The 18,307-nt window shown below is 44.6% G+C and overlaps 1 protein-coding gene across 1 annotated transcript in view; it reads right to left on the reverse strand.

Annotated features, from left to right (window-relative positions):
• Positions 1-17,324, reverse strand: part of LOC118785404 (dual 3',5'-cyclic-AMP and -GMP phosphodiesterase 11A-like) — a 39,050-nt gene extending 21,726 nt beyond the window's left edge. The window contains exons 1-5 of the mRNA XM_036540018.1: positions 16,533-17,324; positions 15,332-15,490; positions 1,858-1,947; positions 1,137-1,277; positions 502-566 (exon numbers count right to left, since the gene is read on the reverse strand). Coding sequence (XP_036395911.1) covers positions 502-566; positions 1,137-1,277; positions 1,858-1,947; positions 15,332-15,490; positions 16,533-17,324 — 1,247 coding nt within the window. The remainder of the gene's footprint in view (positions 1-501; positions 567-1,136; positions 1,278-1,857; positions 1,948-15,331; positions 15,491-16,532) is intronic.
• Positions 17,325-18,307: the final 983 nt, after the last annotated feature.

The raw sequence follows: 18,307 nt of genomic DNA on the forward strand, positions 1-18,307 counted from the left end.
ATAGGAGAACAACAACTGATGTGTTCGGAATTAGAAATGAAAGTGGGACAGTTGATATCTTGTGTAAAACATGACACAGTGACATTTTATCTTTTAAAAAGAAAAGTCAGTTCTGAGTGTGATCTCACAAATTAATTGCCAGAAAGAGCACGAAATAACTTAAATCAGACTTCAAGGAACTCTCACACACACACCTTTGCACCAGGACAGTGGGAGCTGACTTAACTGTTTTGATGGAACCTGGACAGCATTTATTATTTAAACACTATCAAATGAAAGAATCAATAAAACAAATGAGTTCCCATATTTCTGTTGCCTACCCATGTCTTTATATCAGACCTGCTAAAAGTTCAGAAACTCAGGTCCGGTGACTATGCTTGTTGTCACACTGCACAGATGTTAGAATGATATATTATACACATTATTAAACTTACACATACTATACAGACCGTTAAACAGAAATAGCAGCAGGGTGTTCAGACTCACACATTTCCCCCTCACCTGTTTTCAGTATCTGCGCTGCACTTTGGAGAGAGCAGCTCAAAGGATTTGGTGAACTTCACAACCTTTGAGAGAAATGAAGAGAGCAAAAATATTACTGATTGGGACATTTTCATCTTTAATATCTCAGTAGGGCCACTTCAGTCTACCTGGGGTAAATGTCTTTGTTTTAAAGCATCTCAGACCAAAACGGAAAAAGCTCAGGTCATTCTGTGTGTTGTGGAGCATGGCTTGTGAGGTCATTCTATGTGTGCATGTGGAGCGTATGGAGTGTGGTGTGTGGAGCCTGGTGTGTGAGGTTGACCTGTATGTGCATGTGTGGAGTGTTACATAGTATTGTGTGGTGTAGCGGTGTGTGTAGTTGTTCTGTAAGCGTGTATGGGTATGGAGCGTGGGGTAGCTGTGTGTGGGTGCAGAGTGTGGGGTAGCTGTGTGTGTGTGTGTGGAGCGTGGCGTAGCCGCGTGTGGGTGCAGAGCGTGGGGTAGCTGTGTGTGTGTGTGTGTGGAGCATGGCGTAGCCGCATGTGTGGGTGCGGAGTGTGGGGTAGCTGTGTGTGGGTGCAGAGCGTGGGGTAGCTGTGTGTGTGTGTGGAGCGTGGCGTAGCCGCGTGTGTGGGCCGGACGGGTCGCAGTACCGGGGACTCGATGTCCTCCAGCAGCTGCACGGAGCAGCGTTCGCACTTCAGCAGCGTCTGCGCGCGGTGCATGATCTTCCGCACGATCTTCTCCAGGTCCGTCTGCTCCTCAAACAGGTCGTTCACCACCTCCAGCAGGGCCTGCAGGCGGGGGAGGAGAGCAGAATGCTGACCGAAAACATCCCCCAGTCCTCACAGTGCATCTGGTCAGCCTGGCACAGCAATGTTCTGACATGGTCTGGAAATATATATGTTTCCCTAGTAACAATTCTATGTATTTAAACTCTGGTTAACTAATGTGAAGCACTAGTGTAAAGAGTCATTATTCATTTCAGAAATGATCCGATCTCTGGATGCTGGCTGTCGGTAGTTTCCCCAGCAGCCGGTTGGCTAACCCGCTGATCCTGTCTGAAAACGCCCCCTGCAGAGTGCTGAGGGAAAGCGCAGAGATAAAGCTCTCGTCTCTGAGGGCCCATTTTCTCCCTCCCTGTCCTCCCCCATCGGAGATCAATGTAGTGACATGTCTGAGATTGTGTGCGGAGGCTTCCTCTATGATTTATATCCCCGACCCCCACTCAGGCCCCCCCAGGAGAGCTGGCCTGCGTAACCCCCCCCCACCCCGACGCAGTGACACTGAGTGGGATGATGGGGATCGATATTAAAGCTCACTGTCAGCAGTGGGAGGTGGGCCGTGGGGGGGGTTCTGATCTTAGGGCCTTACTCTGCTCCTGTCGTACTCCTTCCTGGAGGCGGCGAAGAGCTGGGCATTGGAGATGGCGATTCCACAGAAGGGCAGGTACATCTGCAGCACCTGGGGGGAGCAGAGTGCAGTCAGACTGAGGAGCTGCCGGGCTGCTGGGGGCCCCTGTGGGACTCATGCATGGACACCCCTCAGAGTAAACTACAGCATGAGTCCAGGAATGAGAGAGAGAGAGGGAGAGGTGTGGATACAGGTGAAAAAAATAATGGGTGTACATGCTACAAATAGTGTCAGTGATGGGACAAAAAGGCTGGTCTTGAAAAAGGCCAGTCTTTACTGTGATACTGGTCTGACTGTGGTACTTCCAAAGGCTTCCTGAACTTCTGCGATGTCTAAGCACAATTCTGCAAATTGCATTCTATTGTATCACCATTTATATTATTCATATTAGGGCTTGGTTGAATGGTCTTTATTGCTCAAGGCTTTCTTGCACTGGCATAACAAGATGACACCTTATCTGGAGGTAAAAAAGAAGTCTGATTAGGGAGAGGCACTCACCCAGTGTTTAACAAAGTCCAAGCATGCACACATGCACTTACAAATGATTTTAAAAGAAATATCTCTTCATAATTATTGTGAGCTCATTTTTTAATACCAGTAACCCAAAGCTCCTGTAAACTGACTGTGATAGCCCAGGGGAACTCTGTGACCAATCATTAAAGCAGTGGGTGCACACAGCATCCAATCGTTGAGTGGTAATTTGCCAGAATAATTAAATGATTTAATCCCTGACACCTCGCAGTGATAAATATGTCACTTCACTAATTTTACACATCTTCTTTTTAATCCTGTCAGTGATGGAACATCCGAAAGCACTGAGAGGAGAGGAGGCAACCAGAGCAGAGAGTCTATCCTTGAATTTGACAGCTGTTGGAATACGATCATGTGTCACGCATTTGCAGTCAGAAATCTTTGTCACAGCAGATTAAATCAGTCTCTGCATCCAATATCCACAGCAATTTGTTGCTGCACTGTGAGTATCTGTACCTGTCTTATTGGAGAGGCAGAACTCTCCCTCACCTGTCAGCTGTTGAGGTGAAGGAGCTCCTCTGGCTGCCAAGGTATTGACCCTGCCTCAGAGTGACTGAGGACCAGTTTAAGACTTGGACATCCTGGCGCAGCCTGAGAACCTGCCTAATGTTACGCTGCCGGTCTCTCACACCACACAGCTACCTTCACACGTCTCACAGCTAATATCAGCGTGTGCAAGAGGTCTGCTGGCTTTGCAATGACCCTGGGACAAACCAATCAAATGTAAAATCCACCAGCCCACAGCGGTGGAAGACGTGACAGTGAAGAGGCACTACAGAAGGTATGATATGCTGTGGGGAATAACTACCTCTCACCGCTGGCTTTGCGGGATAAGCAATAAACGCTATGCTCTCATATAGAGCCCACAAGATAAAGAGCAAACTCGCGCCTAAATTATCCTCCAGACTCTCACTGACCTCTCATTAGGATTAAGGAGGATCTACCCTGCACCGCACTGCCTCCATCCCACCCACGGCTATCTGAAACGGTTTTTATCACCGGTGATTTGTGGTGGATGATGCATTTTAGAATGATGCAAATTGCAATCATAATCTGTCATTCTGCCTGTGCAATATGCAATCAGCAGCTGAAATCGAGCATGTGGTAGAAGCGATCACTTCCTGTCCTAAGTCCAATCGTAATCGCACATTTCAAGAATTTAGCGGAAGAAACTGGATGGGTATTGAATACTATATGCAATTAATTTGAGTGTGGTGTATTAGTTGTGCTAAGTAGGGCCTGATTGATATGTAAAGAATTGGTGACTGAGGTAACTGCTTATCAGGGAGGAATGGAGATATTGGTTCAGTTTCTATCGAACTGGTTTAGGAATATGAAGCCATGTTGGAGCCCATAGGAACTGAATCATACAATATTTAATTTCAGAATCCATCAGGCATCTCCCAGTGTGGCTTTGCATTTGAGGCCCTTAACTTTGACCAGTGATCCGTGTCATTTATACTGTATTTTCTGCAGAGCAGAAACGATTTTTGCAAGCTGTAATCTTCCTGCGGCTGCATCTGTCACACCATAAGTGCTGGCTGTGGTGAGGGCTGATGTATCACAGGTTTAAAGATTAGAGAGTCACAGAATGTGATTCAGGACATGGTTTTCAAGCGCAGGTAAAAACTCACCTTCTACCCACTAACTCAGATAAAAGTGAGTGTGCTAACTTTAAGAGGAATATTATTATACAGACAAAATGTATTATTATTATTATTATTGTTGTTGTTATTATTATTATATAAACAAAATGTTTGAGATAAGAGCATCCTGCCTGGCTTTAGCATGCTGCATGCCACCAGTCTCTGGGTGGGCCCGATCATGTCAGAAGCTGCCATTTTAGATAATATCTGTCCCACATCTCTCTGCGCTGCCAGAACATCATGTCCCTGGTAGGTTTGTTCCCTGCAGTTTATTCAGCTGTGTTACCTCACAGCTGCAGAGAGAATTCTGCTCATTCAAAGGGAGCAGGTATCTTGTCAGTCTCAAATGAAAGGCCCTTCCACAGGTGCATTCTGGGACTCGTCTGTGTGTTGTGTGCTGAGGTGATGTTTAATGTTTTCCATGTGTTGTCTCACTGTGGAGGGATTCAGATGTAATGGGTGAGGATGAGAGACAAATTGGAATCTATAGAAAAGGGTTCAGCTGGTACACAAAAAGCATTCTCTATAGAGAGGTGGATGAAAAATACTTCTCTTGTTATATTGTTATACTTTGTTCTGTTATCACCGTGTTATATTGCTATCTCGCTGTTACACGGTTCAATTTTATATGAGAAACATTTTTAAAATGCTCACTGCTTGTTTTATTCCACCCTGAAGCCACTGATTCCTGCATTAATGCATTGCCATTCTATTCCAAGGAGCAATAATCATTTTATCACAAGTGCAACAAATAGATAGTGCTAGTTCCTCTGTGCAAGGGGATGGTTTTGACTCCTAATGGGCTTAATTTGATGGAGAAGATTTTATATTTTATAGCTTTGCAGTGAACATTTAGACAAATCTGATAGTCCTTGTCGGTGTAATACACACAACACATTCCCTGGCTTGTGGCTATCGTTGGGGTTAGGGCCACACGGCCTCCTCACGCACGCGCACGCTTTCTGTTTGGGTTTTTGATTGGCACGTGCCGTGATGTCGCAGCGCAGCTCGAGGCAGCTTCCAGGTGTGCATGGAAAGGTAACTGCTGACCGGAAGAGGAGGAAGGTGAATATGCATGGCGCAATATTTGAACTTCATGGAGACCTTCGTGGCTATTATTTTTATGCACGGTTTGTATGGGACCAGTTTAAACATTTGGGTTGTGGCTTATAACGATACCGGTCGTCTGGCTAACGTTCTTCGCTTGTCACCGGGACGCGACACTGTCGCGTTCTGCCATAGTTTTTAATACAAGTGAACTAAAATGAACCAACCGCTGCCGTGGCTCCTGTGGTTATGCAGCCCCGGAGACAGAGCTGGTGTGCGAGGAGATCCCGGAGTCGGTAGGTTCACTTTTGCTACATCGGGCTTGGAGGGCTGCTATTATGCCACATTGGCTCTGTCCCTTTCGCTGCCACTTTCATCGTTTCATTCTGAGCCACGGAAAGCTGTTCGTAACAAATATGTGCTCGTGTCCTGGATAATGTTCATTCGGGTTTAACTTTCCTACTTGTGCAGTTTTATTGCGTGTTGTGTTTGTTTGGTTAGCACTGAGGTTAGTGCAGGGTTTTTGTTTGTTTGCTAGGATTGGCCTGGGTATTGCTGCACGTGTGTTGTAGCTGTCTCTTCGCAAGCTTGCTGGTTCTCGATTTTGTTGCGTCCGATTCTTGTGAACTCTGGCAAGGTGGCTGCGTTTGAAACAACGGCAAAACGGAGTGGATTTGAACCGGCTTTCCTGTGTAGTCCGCTCCTGGAAAAGGCAATGCTGTTGCAGACTTCATTTAGGTCCAGAGGTGTGTGGTCTGGGTAGGATTAGTTTTTAATGAAGAATGTCAATGTATTGTAGTGGTTTTGTATTGTTTTGGTTTTTAACTGGCACATGCTGCTGATGTTACCACACAGCTTGCCACAAAGGTGAACTGCTGGCCAGAGGAGGTGTCAGCGTAGTGGGGCAAAATACGCAAGGCGCAGTCTTTGACATGGCTATTGTTTTAGTTAGAGTCTGAATGGGGAGACAAGTTAAACATTTCATTATGGCTGACAACAATTTCTGTCATTTGATTTACGTTGGTTTTTGGCAGAATGCCTTTAGACAATGTTTGTTTGGGGCCTACGACAACTCTAGTCCAAGGTTGTTTTGATACGCTGTTGGATCTACTGGGACTGTCCAAACGGAATTTTTGGAGACACCTATTCGCCTGCAGTTCCATGAAGCTGAGAGTGGGACTGTCACCTTTGTGCCATTGTTTTTTATACAAATAAACTGAACTGACCAAACCACTGCTGTGGTTCTGGTGGCTGTTGGAGCCCAAGAGGACAGAGCTGTCCTGCAAGGAGATCCCCAGTTGGTAGGTTCGCTTTTGCTACCCTGGATTGGGAGGTTGTCCTCTTGCCACTTTGGTTAGGTTTGGTTTGTTTTGCACACATTCACACAGCACACAGTTAGGTAACACTAGCTCTATTCCTTTTACAGCCATGATCATTGTTTTTTTTCCCCACACCAAGGGGTAGCTAGGCTGTGACATTATTTCAGACAGCCTTATTTGAAACACATTGGGTGCCTGTAGAATTCTAGTTTTACGAATAGGTCTAAATATTAAATGCTCTAGTCTAGTATTTCCTGGAGAACTTTTACAATTGTACAGTTTTACACTCAGACTGTAAATACAGTAAAGCACTTTGTTCTCTAATCCTGGTCTCTAATTCACCGACATTCTATAGGCTACTTCTGCTCGATTCACTGACTCAGACCAAATCGGAGTCATGGTCCCGGCAATGCGGCAGAGGAGTTCAAAGCTAAAAGTAGAACTGCAAACTGAATTACTCATGTCACCCTGATTCTGCTGCGCTTTCAAAAGCCATCCAGCAGCAGAACCCGGAGCGATGACTGAAGACTATGGGAGATATTGCTGATCAATACAAACGGTTAATGAACAGCAATGCTGAACCTGCTCCTCTCCCATTTCTCTCTGACGTCACTGAAGGCCCCTTTCACTTGCGTCAGCTCAGCACGCAACGCATTTCAAATGCATTTAACATTGATTGCTCCCTGTAGATGCAATGTGAAATACTTTTAGATGAGAAAGTGAGGGCGGAAGTGTAGCATAGCAGTAAGGAGCTGGGCTCGGAACCCAAAGGTTGCTGGTTCGATTCCCTGTTGGGGCGCTGCTGCTGTACCATGGAGGAAGGCACTTAACCCAGAATTGCCTCAGTAAATATTCAAAATGTGTATAAGTTGTAATCTATGTAAGATGCCCTTGATAAGAGCATCTGCTAAATGACAATAATCTAATGTAATGGGGAAAATTCCACAACCCTCTCTGCTCCTTGTGAAATTCCTTCTAAATGAGTCCAGCTACTTCAGCAGCAGATGGGTGGTCCTGATATCCTCCTTTCACGTACGAGCGCTTCTTGTTACAGATTCATTCTGGGTGTCAGTTGTAGGGGATGTACCATGCGAACAGAACAGAATGAGCATTCAGCTTTCACACAGTGGTTAGCAGGCGATCAGAGGCTCATACTTCCTGCAGGACGCCGCTCGTTGCGTAAACAGCCTTCATCAGGACAGGAGGTGAAAGATGGGGAGGCAGTGGGCGTAGATTGAGCTGCCTGGGAACATTGAAATGTGAGGACTGATGGGAGTCCTGTATTAGTGACCGCAAAGGGGCGAAACCGGCCCTGCTTCCAAAGCGCAGGGAAGCCCTATCCGTCAAGCCACGTTCACGACAGATGAAAATAATGTAGAGCAGAATGGGTCTCTTGGACCATCCCAGCTCACCCAGGTAAGACTAATGAACAGAGGGGTTTTAAAGCTTTCCAATGCCTCCAATTCCCAGCTGAGGGAGAAAACATCCTCAGCGTGAGTGATGCGTTCCTCCAGCAAGACGTTTCTCATTAGAAATTTTAACCCCCGGGAAGACGTTTCTCCGTTACATTGTTACCACAAATTAGCGCAGCACACCTGTGGACATTATCTTTTAAACTGCTTTGGTCTAAAGTCTCTCTCATGGTGGAAAAAAATGTGCTGCAAGCACAAAGTGTACTATTTGATGTCTGTAATGTAATCTGTAAGATTCGTCTGGTTTAAAAATAAATGAAAAAGGTCTGATCTGTCCCTTGAAGTGTCACTTCTCGCTTATTTTTAATTGGGCTCTAGTTTCTCCGAGTGATGTTAAAACGAAGAGCTTTCAGAAATCAAAGCCTCCCTTTTCCTCTCTCCTCTCCTGCTCTTCAAATGAGGCAAGACAATGGTGTAAGCACTGCATCAAAAGAGATGATAAGCATTTCAGACTGTAAATGACCTTACTGAATGCTGAACTTGCTCGTGTTGCATCAACCCAATAATGTCATTTTTTTTTTTTTTTACTGCCTCGCCACACATTTATTGCTGAAAACATTCTGCTGTGCTTCAGCTTTAAATTGCCACTGTTTGTTTTACTGGATTGCGGGGGTAAATTATGATTCATGATTAAGCAACTCTTTTAAATTGCTCTTTTGCAATTTCTCCTCTTAACCACATTTTGGTTAGAAAGCAATAGAAAAGCAAAGTATGTGCATTAAGCGGCCACAATGATGGAAAAAGACCAATAAGGACTATCCAAGCAATTATTTATATCATCTGCAAGGTTGAAATATAGTGTCTAAATGTGGTTAGTGTGTTCCTTATTACATTTCTCACATGTATTTATATATTTGTATATATTATCAATTGTTGTGCATGTCACCCCTGCTTTTCTGCGGTTCTCATACCAAATGATACAAATGTAAATCTTAGTACCTGAAAAGTGCATGCGTTGGTATCCTGATGAGAAAAAAATACAGGATACATTTTTACACATTGTTTCAAAGAAAGTATCAATGCATTTTTTCCTGTTTATTTTTAATTTTTTGCTATGGTGCTAGCTATGGTGACAATGTAAATGGCAATATTGAAAAGCCTGACTTATTAATTCAGCCTCTGATTCCCTTCAACATTAGTGAACAGAGGGCTGTAAGAAACCTGAAAATCACACGGGAGAAGGACCTCACAGGCTACAGCTACAATCTGTATAATCTGTTATACTCCTTATGACATCAAGCATGAGTCCACTCTGAAAGTTCTCAAAGCAGTGAGCCAGAGTACATCATTTCAATAGCATTCCAACGTCAGCGTGGCCAGTCAAATGAACGCTATACCATTTCATGCACGGTGGACGGTTTGATGCCATGGACGGTTTGTCCACCAAACACGGATCCACTGAGGCCTGTCATCCAGGAGAATAAACGTGTTCAGCCCACCTGATTCTGGCTTCCAGGCAATTGGTTTCATTCGCTTTGACCGCGCTTCACACTCAGATGATAATAACATCCTGCCCAGCTATACGGAACGGTGAAATCAGCAGTTTACTTAGGTTTCACTGGGTGACATTGTCAGCTTCTAGCTGCTGCGGGAGAGCTCGCACCTTGAGGCTTTCTGGAATGATGTGTCTCTGATCACAGACCGCGCTGGCAGCTGAAGGCTGCACAGGACCTTTAATGCAGGGCTTTCCCCTGACAAGCAGCAGTGTGGTGTAGTGGTAAGGTGGAGGGCTCGCAACCAGAGGGCAGCAGGTACGATTACCTGATGGGGCGCTGTTGCTGTACCCCTGGGGGGAGGTAATTAAGCCACACTTGCCTCTCTGAAATATTGAGCTGTACGAATAGGTAACGTTGTAACATATATAAGTTGCTCTGGACAAGAGCATCTGCTAAATAACAATAATGTGATGTAATATAATGACTGTCCCCTCTGTCTGCGTGTGAAGCCGTGCGTAGCACTTTTGCTAATTGACAAGAGGTAGCACTCAGCAGGGCTAGTAAGGATGCAGGAGTTTTTTGGCACTGTTTAACCTGTATGCTAGTTGCTCCTCCTTTTTTCAGTAACCTGTGAGGATGCAGAGAACTCAGTCCAACACACAAAAAACGACTTCTCGTATTCAGCTTTACTCTTTAAAAAGAATTATTCCCTTCCAATGCTTACAGTTTACATGTATTCATTTGGCAGACGCTTTTATCCAAAGCGACTTACATAGGTTACAGTTGTTTTACAATGTTATCCATTTATACAGCTGGATATTTACTGAGGCAACTGTGGGTTAGGTACCTTGCCCAAGGGTACAGCAGCAGTGTCCCAGCGGGGATTGAACCAGCAACCTTTTGGTTACAAGTCCTGCTCCTTAACCACTATGCTACACTGCCGCCCAGTTTAAAAGGTTCCTCTCTTATGAGGTACATACAAAGAGTTCTGTAGCCACTTTTACGTATTTGCCTGTCTGTTTGGCCACGGGGAAAGCAGAGGCTGGAGCGAATTGCCGAGTTTCAGTGTTAAATTTTACTGCTCAGAGATCGACCACTGGAAACACCAGACTGTCCTCTGCCTTCCCTTTGTGGACCAACTGCAGGGGTGCCTGTCAATGAGGGGAAACTCCAGCATCGCTTCGCCTCAGTTTCACTGTCAGAAGAGGACTGTGAGAAATTTGGAAAGCCGTCCCTAAACGGAGCGTCTTTTTAGTGACCTGAACGAGGAGTATCTGCATAAAATGCAAAGGCGCCTCGCAGATTTTCTGTTTTCCTGCTGCCATGCTGGTGGCTCAGTGGGTTACTGTGCCAGATAATCGCTCATTATGTACCAGCTGCATTAAAGCCAGCTGCTGCCACACACTCAACCACAGGAATTATTTTCATTGGAAGTGTGTGACTCCCTACATTTTTTCCATCACTAACCATTAATTCTTCTCATCTGCTTATAATTAGACCCATTCACACTGACACCATGTACTCCTTGCACTATTCAATATGTTCCTCTGCACCATGCAGGGTCATATCCTACTTGCTCCCTGGTCATTTGACGGCTCTTCAGAAGTCTTTAAGGCAGTTTTATTGCAAAAAGGTGCTAGGGTAGACTAAATTTGATTGGTCAGAAGGTGAGGTGAGCCTCGCTCACTTTGATGTTTGTGATGTTATGACAGTAAGGTCCGTTGACATTCACCAAAGAATGGAAAGCACAGAAAATGAATCCATGCTATAGGAAGCCTATGGAGCATAATGACGCCGTTGGTCAGTGAAGAGGAAACTATTCATAGCCTTGATTTAGGAGCCTTTACTATTTCTCTTTCATGCAGAGATATAAGATATAGCTATAGACAGACAGTTGCATCCATACTAAGCAGATATAACTTTTTAAGTCATACTGGGACGTCAAAGGTAATATCATATGGTCATTTGGCCCACAGTGGAAGCTGGATTCACAGATTTGCACTGACGTGAGAGGGCTGTCTGCCTGTCAAAAAGGTGGTGAGAAAGCAAAAAGACAAATTCAAAGCTGAAAATCATTCAACTGAGTCCTCTTCCCTCACTCTGGGGGCAAGGCTAATAAGATCAGATCTGTCCAACTCAGCGCCTTCCTGATTGGGTGAGAAATAAAACCCCCTTGTAATACTGTCTGCAGTACAATTAATAAAAATTAACACACAGCTCAGTCCTTCCGGGGGAAAAGTCAAGGTCAGCTACTTCTCACTGATAGAGAAAGTGTCAGTTTGATTGAATGCCTTCAGTCCCCTTTTTTTCACTGACTGGCTATAACCACTCACTTGTGAAAAACAAACTGAGTATTCAGGACGGCTACATCATTTCACAAGATCTAATGAAACCTGTTTGTTGTCATTCAAACATTCAATTTCATATTATATTTTTGTTCTGTTTTCCTACTGGAAATGTGTAGTTCTCACCTGGCTGTCAGGGATGCAGTTCCATCTCAGTTTCATCAAGGTTATTACTGGTAGACATACTAAGACAATTTTTAAAATCTGATTCCCTTATCTGTTTGGAGATTTAAGGAATGGAATTTGATATTGATGTTCCAACTGCAAACTGTACATTTAGAGATGAAATGCCTCACATTGAAAGGAAACCTTAATTTGCCACGGATTCCAGCTTTTACAATGCAGACTGTCACTTCGGCAGTACTCCATACTGGCAACTTGAACAGGATTAGAGAAATTTGCCACAAGATGAAACAACTCAGCCCTTTGAACCCTAAAGATTTTTTTCCATATTTGTCTCTCTTGCATATGCAGTTGTTCACAGAAACAAAAGACCAAAATGCTTTGGGGAAAAATGTCATGTTCCCCTTGATAAAACAAAATTGGCAAGAAAACACCAAAATACATAACATGGAAAATTGCATGCAAAAAATAAAAACAGCAGATAGCACAGGAGCAAAAATGGCCTCAAATATCATTTTTCTGCAGCTAGTCTGCAATGAGCTCAAGCCCTGTCTAAAGCAAACCACTCTCTGCAGAGTCTTCTTTTTTTACTCTACACTCACGGTCAGTTATGCGTGATGACCACTATGCAGCATTGCTTCAGAGAACGTAAAGAAAGTTGTGAATGGGCTTTGTTATCAGAAACAGCCAATTTAATTGTCTTTTCAAACATCACACTATGCCCAGACTGATCCCAAACTTCACAAGACAAAAAGAAATTCTCATTTTAGGCTTTGAGGTTTTGTCTAGAGACATCTTGACAGTTTCAGTGCACCCAACCACTGCTGGTTGGAGTCTGCCAAGGAGATGGACTTTTGCCAAGAGACATAGACAAAGAATAACCTTGGTTACAAAGCTGTCTGAGATGGGCATCTCTGGAACTGCCCTCTCCTGGTTCATGTCCTACCTGACTGGTAGATCTTCCCAGATCTACTGGAAAGGCTCCACCTCTGCACCCACCCCCCTCACTACAGGAGTCCCACAGGGTTCAGTACTGGGACCCCTACTCTTCTCAATTTATATTAACTCTCTTGGCTCAGTTATCAAATCGCATGGTTTCTCCTATCACTGCTATGCTGACGACATCCAACTCTTTTTCTCTTTCCCTCCCTCTACCCCCCAGGTCAACGAAAGAATCTCTGCATGCCTGGCTGACATCTCCAAATGGATGACATCCCACCACCTGAAGCTGAACCTCAGTAAAACGGATCTCCTCTTCATCCCAGCCGGCCCTTCCCCCCTGCATGACCTTTCCATCACCTTCGATGGCACCACAATACCATCCTCTCGGACAGCAAAGAGCTTGGGCGTCACCCTCGACAGCAACCTGGACTTCAAGGAGTACATTGCTCGCACGTCACGGACCTGCCGATTCCTCCTCCACAACATCAGGAGGATTCGCCCGTTCCTAACCACATACGCGACGCAGCTCCTTATCCAGGCCACAGTTCTCCCTCGACTGGACTACTGCAACGCTCTCCTTGCAGGCCTCCCAGCATGCACCACCCACCCTCTCCAGCTCATCCAGAATGCAGCTGCCCGACTGATCTTCAACCTCCCCAAATTCTCCCATGTTACTCCCCTGCTGAAATCCCTCCACTGGCTTCCTGTCGCTGCCAGGATCAGATTCAAGACCCTGACCCTCGCCTTCTCTGCAGTCAACAGGACAGCCCCTGCCTACCTCCAAGAACTCATCCAGCCCTACACACCAGCCCGACCCCTACGCTCAGCAGCAACTGGACGCCTTGCTCCCTGCATGGTCAAGGCAGGAGGTGCTCGTTCTGCCAGACATCGGCGTTTCGCCTACATCGCTCCCCAGTGGTGGAACGTACTCCCGGTCTCGCTACGGACAGCTCCTTCACCCCAGTCCTTCAGACGGGACCTGAAGACGCACCTCTTCAGACTCTACCTGGACTGACCCAGCACACAATTGCTGCCCCCCCCCCCCCCCGCCCATCAGTGCTGCAAATTGCTGTGCTTTTTTAAAATTGCTGTGCTTTTTAAATTGTGCTTTTAAATTTTGTCTCTTGTTGCCGCCTTAACCCTGACGCTCATTGTGCCGTTTTGAAGTTGTTGAAGTTTGCCGTTCGAAAGTATATCGTACTAGTTGCCCTTTAGGCTGTAATTGTAAAAATCTGATAGTACTGCGTCCTCAAACAGACCTTGCTCTCAGCTGAGAACTGTCTCATTGTGGAACTGTACACATCCTGTCCCCGTACTGTCGCTGTACCTACTGTATGCACTTTTGTAAGTCGCTTTGGATAAAAGCGTCTGCTAAATAAATAAATGTAAATGTAAATGTTACTTGAACAACTCCATAGCAATGCAATGGCAAACTAAATATCCAATCACAGGCAAGGAGGGTAGCACTTTTTACACAAACAAACAAGCTTTGAGGCAGATTTTTAATATTACCTGGACAAGGTTATTCCTGTAAGAAATAATGTAGCTGGCTATGACTTAATAGCATGTTCCTGAAAGACAGATTTTCTTCATTTTAATCAAAGCACAGTAGGCCAAGTTGCCTAATTGGAGCTGATTGTCCACCAAAGAAATGACAGGGAAACCAGTAACTTAGGCCTATAGGCTCACATAATTATAAAATGCATGATAGATTTCAAAGCCCAAAGCATTATGTTAACAGCTACAAGGAAATCACCTAAACTTTGGTCCTTGCCTTGTCTTCAGCTTGAGCCCTGAATATGTATTCCTTGTACCCCATCAGTTATTGATTGTTGCTAATATGCAACCTTGAGGAAATGAGACCTGTTGGTTTGTATTGTGGAAAGAGCGTTTAATCTTCAAACTGTAGATGAAAGTGAATTGCACATAAATTTCACTATTTATGAATAAAAGGTAAAAGTCTTCTGCTGTAAACCATTTGTGTTGCTTTAACTCCCTTAAATACATCCATTTCTTCTTTTATCTCCAGTGGCAGAGTTATGAAGGTTGTTCAGTTTAGTATAGCTTTAATGAATCAATTTAAATGGAGTAATATAAACAGCTTAACTACTTTTGTCCATCTATCTGTTTCATCTGCTGCCTGCTTTATATGGTTAACTACATCACTTGGGAAGGTGCAGGTGTTCTGGGGTGGGTGACACAGCAAGGCCTGTCTGTTTTCCCAGCTCACAGCACATTTATTTTATACTGAGCAGGCTACTGAGAGACCAGCTGTGTGTGGAATCAGTGGATGTGTGGACTACACACTGTGTTTGTGTGTGTGTGTGAGAGAGAGAGAGAGAGAGAGAGAGAGAGAGAGAGAGAGGGAGGGAGAGAGAGAGGGACAGAGGAAGACTGTGAATGAATCAGCAAGTGAGAATACAGATTCAGCGTGTTCACAAAAGTAAATTTCTAGCAGACAACACCGCAGAAGTGAGTGCCACATCACACATACACGAGTTCACGTTCCAGATGGCATTGTACATCCCGGAATAATTAGCGTGTGTCACACGTTTAAACACCACAGGCAGCTACCTTCTCATCGTCGGCAGTGAAAAGAGCGCCCCCGGGGTCTTTGTTGATGGCCTGGGCGACTCCGATGATCTCCCCGTCACTGTTCCGAATGGGCATGCACAGCAGGGACTTGGTTTTGTACCCTGTCAGCTTGTCGATTTCGTCGCTGAAGCGATGGTCCTGCGTTCAGTGGAGAGAGAACATCTATGTCTAACATCTATGTGTCCATCACTCATGCATCTCGGGGTTTTTAGGTGGATTACATCCTTTCTATGATGTATTTATTGGATAGTAATTCGGTGTGCTCCACAGTACGGTCCTGTAGGGCTAAGTGACTGCTGCTATGTGTTCTGACCACAGCAACCAGTTCTTCAATTATCCCAACAGGTTTTGGTTCGAAACTTTTAATAATATTGTAAATTAACGTGACCAAGGACTGTACTTCTGCGATACACTCATGACCGATATCATGTAGTGCATTTTGGTTAGTGTATAAATTACCTGAGTAACCACTTAAGTAGGCAAGTGGGCTATGTCAAATGAAAAATTATTACATGTAATAACTAGATTTACCTAATTAATGAAATAATTGTGATACTCTCGCATATCCCTACTGTATGGATGGCGATGTACAGGAAACGAAAGTGGAAAACAACTACTCAGTTTGAAGTCCACAGTCTGACTTTCCTTAGGCGATCTTACGGCAGCCCGCAGTTCACGCTCTCTCTTTCGTGCACGATCTTACTGAAAACATCGCTCAAATCAACCATGGTCCTTTTTACAGCAATTCTCAATGAAAATACTTTGGGATATGGGATAATTACTACGCGCACTGCATGTGATATGATTTACACTTTTTATGTAGGCTACTGTAATGGGATGTTTGTGTGCTGTGTTGCAAATGAAGTTTGAAAAACGCAGATAAATTTTCACACATCAAGTGATATTTGGTTACGGAAATCAAACCATTTCACTACTACTTTGACATTCTGTTCTCGGTTATGGGTAAATGCATTAATCTAGTGGCGTTTTGACGCTTTGTGTGACGACAGCGATGATGTCATACTGTCAATGATCATGATCATCGCCATCATCATCATCATCATCATCAATTGGCCCATAATTTCTTGTATTGTCACAACCAAAACATGATCGAATCGCAGTGTCATAGAAAAATTGTGTGTCACTATGGTATTTTGCCGCAAAACGTTATGCAACACACCTGATAGGCGTCGGGGATATTGACAGTTTCTCCGTGCTCAGCAACATATCCAATAATGCCTTTTCCCCACGGCACCTGCACTTCATCCGAGTTACTAAAAGAGGGTAACACCGTGGTTCCTGCGTGGACGTCAAAGAATTTAGACACTAAAGTTTTCTTATTCGCGGTGCCTTCCACCAAAAACAAGGAGCAGCGGTCTGCGTCTACCATAATGCAAACAAACACCAGGATTTTGTAACTGAGGCTAGTTATATCCAGGTCGTTGGAAATGTCTTTCACCAATTCCAAGAAAAACTCCCGTTCGTTGTGCTCTTTAAGGTAGTATTTGAAGTCTATCGCGGTGGATGGGTACTGAGGTATGTTCACTCGGGATTCCAGGAGAGCGCTGAGGATGTGCGCGGTTGTCGGTGGAAGAGAGCTGGCTTTCCGCAACAGAGCCCGTCTCCTCATACTCGTTAAGGGTTCCTGAGCCCTGGAATTTACGTGCTCGTCATATGTCCTGTTGGCGTTGACCGCCTTGGACCTGGCGAAAGTTTTCCGCAGTTCCTTCTGCGAGGCGCGTCTCTGCAAGCCGTCGCTCTTGCTGACCCAGCTGTCTCTACTGACATTAGGCTTGTCCGGATCCGCGGCAGTGGCCACCGGAGTTTTGCTCGCCTGGTGATTCTTGAGCCATTTCTCCACCATGCTCTGCTTTCCTTTTCTGTTCAGATAGTCTTCGAATAGTTCCGGGTGTTTATCAAGAAAACTTTCAACTTCGGCAAAGTCTATACTTCGAGCTGTCTTGTTCGTCATTGCGCTGGTTCTCCACGAACCGAACTGTTAAAATTGCAGACTGAATTAACATTTAAAATTTAAAAAATGCATATGAAGTCTAGCTTTAAATATTACTTTAAACAATATGTTTTTGAATAACAGCATAATTTGGCAAAAAGGGACCCAAAATAAACATAATACATGGTGAAAAATTCTGCTCGAAGTTACTCACTGGCTTGATTCATAGTCTTGAGCACGAGCTCCTGGCAGCTCAGCGCCCATCTGGAACTTGATGCTACTTGATGTCACCTCGTGTACCGATGCTCCGCGGCTCAGCTGAGCCAGTGAACGTAGCAGGAGTGGATCCTCCCCGGAGCACAGTGACGTTAGTCCATGCCACTGTTCACCCCCCCCTCACATGCTCGACAATCCAGTGTATTCGTTTGCATTTTGCAAGAGGGCCGGGCGTGGAAACGATTCCGTACGTTTTGCAGGTCGGCTGCATGGATGTATAAAAAAAAATCCCTTTCGCATATTATTTTCTGATAGGTTAATAACTCGTGGATCTGTAGGCTAATGCATTTTAATCAAATCCAGTTATGATGTCCACGTGTAAGGTTATTTGAGAAAGCGCAATGCCTAAATTATGCTCATCGCTGGAAATCAGCTTTGGAATTTAAACGTATTTCGATGGAATACTTGCACATTATTTCAAATTACTTAGTTAATCGCTGTGCAAACGTCTCTGTCGTCCAGAGTGATCAAGCTCTTCACTTGGATCACTTGTCTCAACGCCCGTGAAACGTTTTCATAGTTAATATTATGTTTAGTTACATTTACGGCATCAATCTCCCCCATGAAACTTCACTGCTTATCGAGGATTTGTTGAGTGTAGTTGTGTCATGGTGTATCATTCAAGTATCCTGAAGACATCTACATAAATTTGCGCTATCACCACATTTTGTTCATACTTTCGTTGAAACGGTAGCCACAGGGCTAGTTGTAACGGTTTAATAATTGTA

The sequence above is a fragment of the Megalops cyprinoides genome, chromosome 11 (assembly GCF_013368585.1).
Source record: "Megalops cyprinoides isolate fMegCyp1 chromosome 11, fMegCyp1.pri, whole genome shotgun sequence".
NCBI lineage: Eukaryota > Metazoa > Chordata > Actinopteri > Elopiformes > Megalopidae > Megalops > Megalops cyprinoides.